This window comes from Pipistrellus hanaki (genome assembly GCF_964339955.1).
Source record: "Pipistrellus hanaki genome assembly, chromosome: 1".
NCBI lineage: Eukaryota > Metazoa > Chordata > Mammalia > Chiroptera > Vespertilionidae > Pipistrellus > Pipistrellus hanaki.
In genome coordinates, this window is record NC_140503.1 from 49,393,616 (window position 1) to 49,405,437 (window position 11,822).

An 11,822-nucleotide genomic window follows, 5' to 3' on the forward strand; every position below is an offset into this window, starting at 1 on the left:
TTTTAATTGTAACAAAGCATCATGATTCATTTATGCTTGGTCAGCACTTTGAAGGAAACCCACAGATAACAATGTAACTGGCAGATGGGTGCCCAATCTGGGGGTAACATTTCGTACACGTGGGTATTTGGGACACGTGTTAGTTCTTCCACATACACCATCACCTCCCTCTGAAGCATCCCATTTTGCTGCCCAGCACCTCTCACTTCCGGGTAATGAACTACCTTGTTCCCTCAGAACTCTTACCTAAAAGACCTAGCGCTGCCCTTGGAGACTGCAGTATAATTCCCTTTTTCTAGACAGGCCTGCTGTCCTCTGAACCTCTTTTCCTCTGGATTAAACAATCCCAGTTCTTTCAACCACATGATTTGATTTCGAGATCGCTCCCCATCCTTAGGGCAAGCTTCGTCCCCCAATGGTCCCAAGGCTATCTGCCTCTTAGGTGGCTAATTGTATGCCAAACTTTCAAAACTCGCTGCCAGTCATGTTGTCCAAAAAGAAACTAACTACCAAGGTTAGCTGACAGGCAGCAACACTGATGGGAATCTTAGTCCCTCTGGAGAAAGGCAACCCTCTGACTTCAGGCCACTTGAACTGGTTGAAACCAGTTGGCATTTACACAGACTTCAAAGGGTAACAGTCTTCACTGATAGGCTGGATCTAATCCACAGTTTAATTCTGCAGAGAAAATAAGGTTCTCTTCTCCAGTACCACATATCTCTCTCTCTCTCTCTCTCTCTCTCTCTCTCTCTCTCTCTCTCTCTCTCTCTCTCTCTTTCTCTCTCTCTCTCTCTCTCACACACACACACACACACACACACACACACACACACACACTCACACACATGGGCAAACATGCACACCCAGGTTTCAATACCTACCATCTGCATTAACTATGGGACAGTTATTTGAGCTCTCAGAATCTCAAAGGCAAGCTGTGAATCAAAGGAAGATGTCTGGCACATAGTAAGCCTCTATCAACATCAGAGATTTTTATTATTATCTTCATAGTATCATCATCCTACAAGTTCCAAAATGAGATGAGCCTACTTGGTTTCACAGCTCTTGCTTCCCATGGAAATAACAATTTGGTCCCTGGATCTAGTGGGCATTAGAACTGTGATTTTTTTTGTGTGTGTGTAAGTTAATTGCCCTCGATGGGTAATCCATAATGGCAATAAACTACAAAACTGAAGAGACGACAGGCCCAGGAGTGTCCCCAGGGGTCCCACCACCCAAAGGCAAGATGTCCCCTTCCTCGGCTTGAGCCCATTCTTCATCTGCCCACCCCAAACTTCGATATTCCTCAGCACCCTTCCTGTAGCTCTCACTGAGCCATGTGTCCCCTGAGTTTACAAAGCCGCAGGGTAAATAGAATGCAATTCCCTGAACTATCAGTTGTACCTGGTGACAGATAATGAATTAAAATAAAATGAACCTCAAAGATATCTGGAAGTTTTAGAGTGCCCCTGGATTGTTTACTCTTATCATTAGAGCTGCTTGATGGAAACCCTAAGGACCCTGCTAGCATTCTTGAATCAAGGCTGAGCCACTGACGACTAGCTATCTATACAGAGCAATTTAAATCCAGGAACGAAATCAGATGCCTTCCTAACAAGATGGCCAAATATGTTGTCAGGTGGGGAGAAAAAAGCTGCATTGAAAAAATAACCCCATTTTTGTTTGTTTGTTTAATTCTCACCTGATAATATTTTTTAATGATTTTTAAAGAGAGAGGAAGGTTGGGGAGAGAGAGAAAGATCGATGTGAAAGAAAAACCTCAATCGGTTGCCTCTTGTATGCACCCCGATCAGGGACTGTACATGTAACCTGGGTGTGTGCCCTGACTGGGGGAATCAAACCCACAACCTTTTGGTGTACAGGACGACAATCCAACCAACTGAGCCGCCTGGCCAGGGCACATTTTTGTTTTTTAAATCACTGGTGTAAAATTATATGAAAAAATGTCTTTAAGGAAACACAACCAATTGGTGATGGTGGCAGCAGTCTCTAGAAAGTGGGATTTCTGCATTGTTTGCAACTGTTGCAAGTTTTTTAATTAAAATAACGGTATTAATGATAGCACGAATAAAGATTGAGAGCAATGTATCAGAAAGATAGGAAGAAAGATATCAACCTTTCCTAAACCCCCAGGGCTGCCTCGGAGCAGCAAACAGAACATCTCAGTGGTCTGGATGGTACGCTGAGTTCCTCAACAGCAGCATTACCAGAAGTAACCCCTGAATGCACCCATTAGGTGGTCCTGGTGTGGTTTACCTCTCCTTATTCATTTGTTTTCAGGAATCCACTTGTGGGGAAATCTCCCACTGAGTAAGATCAAGGCAAATCTCTCAACCATCGATGATGCTGATCCAATGGTTTCCTGAAACTCAGATACACAATACTCAGAGCAAGTGAGGCCGGGCAGTACCTGAGAGGCAGGTAGGGTACTTTACTCTATGGGGTTCCCAGAGCGGCTAGCTCAGCCTTGTGTTCTGAACAATGAGGAATGCTGAAAATTATCTATCTTGAACACCACAGCTATTAGGCCACCCCTATACGTGAGGATCCCCTCCAGTGCATAAAAGCAGAAAGAGAGACTCGGTGTATCTGATCACCCAGTTACTGGTAAAATACTTTTAAGGGCTCTGGGGGTCCCAAGATGAAAAAGAAACAGCCAGGCCCCCAGAAGCTCAGAATCCAAAAGCAAACCCAAACAAGGCAACCAAGAACACTGAGTGCCTGTCACCAACACAAGATCCTGAGGGACAGGATAGATTGGCGAACTCCACTTCCTGGATTCTAATATTGGCCCTGACACGGACTAGCTCTGAAACCTTTGGAAAGCTACTTGATCTTCAGCTTCAGTTACCTTAGTTGTAAAACAGAGCTAACAATACTGCAGAACCACTCTTTCAGGACTGTGGTGAAGATTAAGGTAGCTGGCACATGTCAAGGGCTGAGAATAGTTTCTGGCACATATTTGGCCCTCTATAAGTGTTCTTGATTACTATGGGAATATAGGGAGGAGAACAATCATCTTAACTGGAGGCAGGATCATATATGGAAAGGCTCCTAGAGTTGACATTTGTACTGAGTATAGAAGTACAGAAAGAACTTTTCAAGTCAGTGAGGTTCGGACAACTTGTAGTCAGAATAACAGACAGCTACCATGAAAGGTGTTTGCTCCCGGCTGGTCAAAGGTGCAGAAGCTGGCCTGTTCTAAGAATGGTAAGTGGGCCAGCAGCTTAAGCTGTAGTAGAACAGAAAATGGGCAAATAGGCAGAGGCCAACCTCTAACAACCTACAAATGGCTGCTGCAGAAGCAAGGCCTCTAATGGAAGGCTAGAGGAAGGAACTAAAACTCAAACCTGAGTTCAGTGATTCGATAGCAATTATTGAGTACCTCCTGCTATGTCCACAACTGCAACATGACAGAAGGGGAAAATAGAGAGATCGAGCAAGCTTTGTGCCCTAATTGAATTGGTAGCCCTTACAGAGCTTAAAATAGAATCAACACAACATAGGCCTTTGCTCAGTAAATATCAGTATGGATTTCTTTCGGGGTTGAACTAATAGTAATACACAGTAAGGAGAATATGCCTGAAACTTTCTAGAGAGCCCCCCTCTTTCTTCAAACTAAACCCCATGGCTTGAAGGAGAGCAAGAGAAGGGCAGACAGCATTCAAGCCACCACCACAAGCATTCAAACTTCCTCCACAAGAAAATACACAAGCAAGCCCTTGTTTGCAACTCGGGGTTCCTGGAAGCTAAGCATGCTCCCTGGGGCTTGTTTCTGACCCCTTTGTGAAGGCAGAGGGCTGGTCTCCATCTGGGGAAGTGGGGGGCTGGGGATAGAGGGGTAGGGGATGGGAATCTACATGCCATCATGCTCTCAGCTTCAGGCACCTGGGCTTACTTGAGGAAAACTATCCATCTCAAATAAAAAGGTGTGGAGAAGATGACCCTGAGAGGTGACAGGTGTTACTAACCAGTTTATGACCATTGATTTCCCTAAGGAAATTAGCCAACTGCATTTACATCTCTCTCAGCCCTGGTCTGCGCTGTGACTGTGGGTGGGGCCCTTGCCCAGTTCCTCTAACAAGAGAAGGTGTAGACCCTATGGCTGAGGTGGGAGGATGGATCCCACACCCTCTCTGCTCAGTACCAGCATCAACTCTCCAGAAAGCTCAGGGTGAGCAGTGTGGAACAAGGCATGTCTGTTCTGGAGTAGGCCTCTTATCTCTGCTGTGGCTCTGAACTTGAAGGCCTGATTATCTACATCAGGGTGGGGCAAACTTTTTTCTGTAAGTACCAGAGAGTCAACATTTAGGTTTCCCAGGCCACTATAAAAATCATGCTTAGCTCAAATAATACAAAATAGGCCAAGGACTGGTTTTGGCCCATGGATAGTAGCGTGCTGACCCCTGACCTATATAGTTGAACACTTTTTCCCATGTCAGGGCTGGCTCCAGAAAAAACTCATAGACAGGAGATGCGACCTCTCTACCTGTCATGCTGGCTCCCTTCTGTCCAGCACACAATGTGCGAACGCCAAGATCAGGGAGAGCACGCAGGTAAGTGAGTGCCCAGAGAGACAGCAGTGTGACCTGCAGTGTATGACCCCCCCATCTGCCCCTCCCGACAGCCTGGCCCTTCCACGAGGCCAAAGGGCCCTTCCAGAACACTGTCCCAGGAGTGGCTGCATTTCCACAAAAGCTGTAAGGGGAGAGCAAAGCTGGAAGAAGGAACTTCAATCCTTGGCTGCACGTTGAAGTCACCTGGGGAGCTTCGTGAACAATACGAATGTTGTTCTCTGCTCTTTGGAGTTCTTGTTTGAAAGGTCTGGGGTGGCGCCTGGGCACAGATATTTTAAGCTTCCTGGTGATGCTGTTTACAACCAGGGTTGAGAACCACTGACTTAACCAAAGGAATGAAACTCCAACTATGCAACAGGATGAGGTAACTGCAAAATTGGAGGCCTTCCCAGAACTGTCAGAGTCCTCTCCGCACCTGGGCCAGCACTCCCATCCATTTGTCACCTGCTTCCTGCCCAGGTGAGCCAGCGTTGATGGGCGGGCTTTCCTCCCAGGCTTCTCTTCCTGTTTTCCCCTTTGCCAATCCAATGCTACGTGTGGCTCCTCTAGGACCCTGGTGATGCACCTCTTCTTAATATATTTTTATTGATTTTTTTACAGAGAGGAAGAGAGAGGGATAGAGGGATAGAGAGTGAGAAACATCGATAAGCTGCCTCCTGCACACCTCCTACTGCAGATGTGCCTGCAACCAAGGTACATGCCCTTGATTGGAATCGAACCTGGGACCTTTCAGTCCGCAGGCCGACCCTCTATCCACTGATCGGCAACACGCCTCTTTTCAAGCACCCAGTACAGTAGCGTGGGGAGGGAGGGTCCCTGAAGTAGTTAAAGGTAGGTGATGCAAACAATGACAGGGTTCACAAGCCTCTTGGGGCACCCGGGAGAGGAGGGTTCAGGGCACACTTCCTGGAGGAGATGACCCTTCATCAGAGGAGAGGTACGAAAATGGCAGCAAGGCCAGAAACAGCATGGAAAGCTTGGGGAATGGTGAGCAGTTTGGAATATCTAGGAAGAGGTTACATGGGGGTGGAGGATACAGGAAACGGAAGGCAGATCAGAGGGGCCTGATGCTGAACTAAGGGGTCGGTACTTTCTCTGGCAAAGGGACCTTTCAGAACACTGTCCCAGGAGTGTCTGCATTTCTACAAAATGAGGGGGCTCTTGAAGCAGGAATCGGGTGACTGAATTTTGCATTTCACTCTGGCCTTAAGGAACAAGTAAGAGTCAACAATGTGATTGACATTTAGGGAATATCACTCATCTAAAGAGGGAAAAGCAGTAAATGCCACTGTGTTACTCTTCAGTGTGTTGGGCAATACTAGCATTGTGTTAGCCTGAGAGGGATCGCCACAGGAAGCTCTAAGACCACGACACACAGAATCACTGAAAGCATTGTTTTTTAACCCTCACCCTAGGATATTTTTCCATTGATTTTCAAAGAGAGTGGAAGAGAGAGGGAAAGACAGAGAGAAATATTTATATAAGAGAAATACATCGATTGGACCAAAACCGGTTTGGCTCAGTGGATAGAGCGTCAGTCTGTAGACTGAATCCCAGGTTCGATTCCGGTCAAGGGCATGTGTAACGGTTGCGGGCACATCCCCAGTAGGGGGAATGCAGGAGGCAGCTGGTTAATATTTCTCTCTCATCGATGTTTCTAGCTCTCTATCTCTCTCCCTTCCTCTCTGTGAAAAAAATCAATAAAATATATTTTTTAAAAATAAATGCATCGGCTGATTGCTTCCTGCACACGCCTCAATCAGGGCCTGGGCCGGGGAGGAGCCTGCAACCAATAGAACCTGGGGACCTTGAGGTCCGCAGACCAATGGTGAAAACATTTTAGATCGAGACATTTCAGCATGGTCTCTAGTTAGCTAGCACTGGACCCACAGCTCCCTGAACTCAATTGGACAATTTTTGAAGCTGACTGACTTCAAAAGGTTTCCCAAGTGACTAGAAGCTTCCAGGTCTCAAGTTTCCTTAACAGTCCCGAGGATTCATCCTACACCTGACACAGCAAGATAGGTGAACCAAAACAAACCAGAGAAGCTGGTACGTTTCTTTCATTTTTCTTTTTCCCCCTGAGATATGACTGTCAACTTTTAGTGGCAGAGGCTTCTGGGCTAAGCCCCGAGGATGCCAGGGTTCCCAAACCTTGTAACTTGGCCTGTCAGGGTCTGGCTCAGGAGGGCCCTCGTGAGGGTCCAGCAAGCCCCCTGCCCATGCCCTCCCTGGGGGATGCTGCAGCCAACTTCCCTCCCTAGACCCTGAGGTCCCATAACACCCTGTGTCCCTTCCTCAGAGCCTGTGGGACATTACAGAGGTTATGCACAAAGTGTTTCTGTGAAAAGGAAAGGGAAATGAGCTAAATACCTGTCAGGCCCATTCATTGCCCAACTGAAGAGAATTCTTTGTATTGAGCCAATCAGACAGAAATGGGACCCAGGAGAGTGGTGCATGAGCTAGGAAGTGATGACTGGCAGGCCCATTCTGGCATTTAACAGAGGAAGCCTCTGCCAAATAAACAGAAGTGTGGGCAAGAGCAGGCTAGGCGACAGTCCTGTCCCTGTGGCCCTGTTGTGTTTGGGATTTTTTTTTTTTAAGTGTTGTTGTTTTTTAATTGACTTTAGAGAGAGGGAGAGGGAGAAGAGAGAGGGAGTGAGGGGAAGAGGGAGAGGAGGAGAGAAGGAGAGAGGGAGAGAAGGAAAGGGAGGGAGAGAGGGATGGAGGGAGAGAGGAACAGGGAAAGGGAGGGAAAGGGAGGGAGAGAGGGAGGGAGAGAGAGGGAGAGGGAGAGGGAGGGAGAGACTGGAGAGGAAGGGAGGAAGAGGGAGAGGGAGGGAGAGGGAGAGAAAGAGGCATTGATTTGTAGTTCCACCTATTTATGCACTTATTGATTGGTTCTTATGTGTCCCTAGTCGGGATCAAACCTGAAACCTTGGTGTACCTGGTCAATGCTCTAACCCAGTGGTCATAAAATCATTAGTCAACAGAGTCAAATATCAACAGTACAATGATTAAAATTTCTTTGATGCCGGGACCGGTTTGGCTCAGTGGATAGAGCGTCAGCCTGCGGACTGAAAGGTCCCAGGTTCGATTCCGGTCAAGGGCATGTACCTTGGTTGTGGGCACATCCTCAGGGGGGGTGTGCAAGAGGCAGCTGGTCGGTGTTTCTCTCTCATCGACGTTTCTAAACTCTCTGTCCCTCTCAATTCCTCTCTGTGTAAAATCAATAAAATATTTTTTTAAATAAAATAAAATAAAATTTCTTTTGAGAGCCAAATTTTTTAAACTTAAACGTCTTCTAATGCCACTTCTTCAAAACAGACTAGCCCAGGCAGTGGTATTTTGTGGAAGAGCCACACTCAAGGGGCCAAAGAGCCACATATGGCTCTCGAGCCGCGGTTTGCTGACCCCTGCTCTAATCAACTGAGCTGTCCAGCCAGCCAGGGCCAGGGTTTTGCTTTGTTTTGTTTTGTTTTATATGCCACCAAGGGGCCATGATAACAATAACATCAGCCAACAGTCTTTTATTATCAGTAGGAGATATTCATAATGCCTAATGGTGCGGGAAGACACCCTTGACAGGTGCCACACCATCCTAGCTGGACAGTTGGAGCAATAATATTTGGCTGCACAAAGCACCAGGTGCCTTCCCCCACAAGTGCACAACCTGGCCACACACTGACCTCTCGCTTCAAAGGCTCGTTCAGTGGGACTAACTGCATTTACAAAATTTCTTTCAAAACCATGAAGCGATGTCAGTATTTTTAAAATATTTTCCCCATTCTCCAAGGTTATTTTTCTGTCTATGGTCATTCTCCAGCCAATTTATCTTCCTGCTGTTGCCATAGATAAAACTATTTTTAGAGCACAACTGGTTGGAGGCAGATTGTTTTAACCATTTCACAAGCCCTGCTGTTGGCCTCCATACATGCCTCTTAGAGCTTTGTTTATCAGCTGACAGGAATTACTCTCCCACCTACAGTTGTTGTTTTCTTCCTTGAAAGATGATTTCAGATAAGGAGGAAGTATAAATTGCAGGTGGCAGCCACTCAATGAAGGGTAACTGGTGACAGTCTGGTCTGGCCACACCACCCCTGGCAGCTGACTCAGAGAACTCCCTGCTCAGTGTCAGCTGTCACCACCATTTCTGGTTGGCTTGAATGTCTACACCAACACAGCCTGGCTCCCCTGTAGCCCCTAATTTGGTAAGAAAACAGAAATGCTATTTTAATGGCCAACGTTATTGTTCAAAACCATCGCTTGTCCAATATGAGAAAGGAAACAACCTACAAATGGTTGTTTCATGATTACTTGTTTGGTCTACAATTTTATTTTCAAGACAGTGTGCTCCTGTTTTTTTAAAAAAAAAAAAATTGTTTTGCTATAAAGCAGGTCCAATATGCCACTGCTATACAGTGTATGTCAAAAGAGTTCCATTCAGAAGAGTGGTAGTTCCTCCTTTCAGCATCCCAGAAATGTCAATGGCCCTGCACACTCCTCCTCATCCTGCAAGACTAAACTCAAATGTCCCCTGCAGAGGGAGGCCTTGCTCAGATGCTTCCAGAAAGTCTGTCCTTGCAGCTTCCACTGGACTTATCAACACTCTACCGCACTGGGCAACCATCACACTGTATGATGGCAGTCTGTGACAGTTGGTCTCCACAGGTAGAGTGAACCCCAGAGTCTGGCCCTGAATCACACAGAGGAGATCTATAAATGTTGTTTAATAAACCAATCAAGCATCAATCAAAAGATCACAGCCTCTCATTTCACACACACACACACACACACACACACACACACCAATCAAGCATCAATCAAAAGATCACAGCCTCTCATTTCACACACACACACACACACACACACACACACACACTACTCATGACATTTGCAAATCATGAACAGAGGTGGAAATCATAAAGGAAATCCTAGAACCTTTAGATATCTTTTCAAAACAAGTACTCATGTGCTCAGAACAGCCCTGCATGGTTTGAATCAGGGCCCTGACCCCTTCTCTCCAAATTATTTAGGTTGTCTCATTCAAAAGGCAGAGTCTCCTCAATACTCTGTCCACTGTGCCAGACACCAAAACACATAGAACCAAAGAAATTCTTGAAACTAAATTTTGAGAAAACATCTTCAGAAAGATTATATTGATACTTTTCACGTTTGCATCCACCCACATTATCACTCCAATCAGCTCCCACCTCTGGGGGGGGGGCGGGGGGCAGAGACTTAGACAATGTAACTCATGCAATACGGTTCACTCATGACTGTCCTGGCTCAGGGCAAGCCTTTCAGTGACTCTATTCTTTCTCAATCGCAACTGTGTTCCAACTGTGAGAATTTCCACAGAAAAAAGGCAAATCCCCATCTTGGATAAGGCCGGGACTGTGGTTGGAAACCCCCTTGGACTTCATGGGGATCATGCTTTATGAAGCTAATGGCTGAACAACCAGAACTGTGTCAATCCTAACTGTCCAGTGTATGTGTACATTCATGCGCAAATGGGTGTGTGCACACGCACACTCACACATCTGCACACACAGCCAGAACTCATCACTTGGTCCACACCCAAAAGTAACACAACAGAGCTAAAGAAAGACAACCTAAGGCAACTGCTAGGCACTCAGCTGAAGCATATCCAAAGCAATCATGCATGTCTACAAGACTTGACCACAATTAGATACCAAGGTGGCCCTGACTTGGACTTAATCACCCACTTAGTTAAACCCTGGGGAAACACACCAGAGAGATATCTCAACCATGGAAAAGAGGCACCAAATAATAAGTGCTGAATATCGCGATGAATAGATGAACTGAGAAGCTCAAGCCAAGGCCCTGGCAGTGTGCTCTGAGGTGCTGACCTGGAAGAGAAAGATGCAACCTGCATGTGCCTAGCATTTCTTTCCCAGACTGGAGAGGTGAGAAAAGATGCAAAAAAGGTCGCAGAGATACAAAGCAACATCCAAAGGGCAACCTCCCTGGAGATGGTGCCCACTGCTACCAGGGCTGCTTCTGCTGCCACGATGCTCATATTTAAATCGGAAAGAAGAAAGTGGTTTGCATAAATCCACATCACAGGCAACTGGGCTCCAGCGGCTGGCCCCAACTTTGTCGGGTGAAGACTACCTGGTATGGCTAAGCACAGGCCACCAGCAAGCGGTGTTATTCTATCACCAGTGGGGACCAGAGACCCTTTTCCAATCGCTGGAAGGAGAGAAGTTTGGGTGTCAAAGACTTTCTTTACCTCTGAGTCCCAAGTAGGGACACTGCAGAAATGAACCCCCTTGCTTTTTTTAAATGGTGCCAATAAACTTGGCTTGGCAGGGGAGTCGGGAAAGAGAGGAAATCTCTGGGAATTCCAGAAAGTGCCCTAAACACTTCCGCCCTCGGGGCGTACAGAGGAAGGGTCAAGGCCGGATCTGAAGCAGCATCCTAAGAAGGCTGAGCCAGGGTGGGGCGTCGGGGCCAGGGACCGGCTCCCGCGCGCCCCCTTCCCCAGACCCCTCCTGCCTGTGGGCGGCTGGAGCGGGGAAGCAGGACCTCGGCGGCTCCGTCCCAGCTACTCACCCTCCGGGTGGGTGTCCCGGGCGCCCTGGTGCCGCCGCCGGAGAGCAGGGTGACGGTGGACGTGGAGCGCAGCATCCCGCAGGGCAGCGGACGCGGGCTCCGGGCGGCGCTGCTCCAGGCGGACTGAGCGCGGTCCCGCCTGCCTTGGGGCGCCGCCGGCCAGTGGCCACTGCGGCGGGGGCGAGGCGGCGGGGCGGGGTCGGGAACGGCGAGCAGGGGCGGGGCCGGGCCCGGGGGCGGGGCCGTTGCGGCCTGAGAGCCCTCGCCTTACCCGTCAGGCTGCATTTTCTCCCAAGGGGGCAGAAGGCCAAAGTTGAAATGCATCCTACCCCTAAGGCGTTGTGCGTCCTCCCTGGACGCCCTGCTGTCTGCGGTGGCAAGGTCCACCTGTCCCTGCATCCTCAGATGCTCTGACGGCCTACTCCCACCCTGGCTGCCCCAGGAGGCTCTGCCATGTCCCTAGGTGGGGTGGGGGTGGGGGGGGTGTGTGTGCCAGGACCCTCATCCCAAGTCATTCATTCAGTATTTTATTGAGTGCCTACCATGTGTCCCTCCCAGCAGCCTGCAATCCACTGTCCCCTGTCCTCACGGAGTTTGCAGTCCGGTGGGGACACAGAGAGGGCAGGTGTTGGTAATTTGGTGGAA

General features: G+C 48.1%; 1 protein-coding gene across 2 annotated transcripts in view; it reads right to left on the minus strand.

Annotated features, from left to right (window-relative positions):
- MYZAP (myocardial zonula adherens protein) overlaps window positions 1–11,358 on the minus strand; it is an 87,051-nt gene extending 75,693 nt beyond the window's left edge. For both annotated transcript variants that reach the window (XM_084878161.1, XM_084878162.1), the window contains exon 1: window positions 11,178–11,358. In XM_084878161.1, coding sequence (XP_084734287.1) covers window positions 11,178–11,252 — 75 coding nt within the window. In that variant the 5' untranslated portion in view covers window positions 11,253–11,358. The remainder of the gene's footprint in view (window positions 1–11,177) is intronic.
- Between the last annotated feature and the right edge of the window lie 464 nt (window positions 11,359–11,822).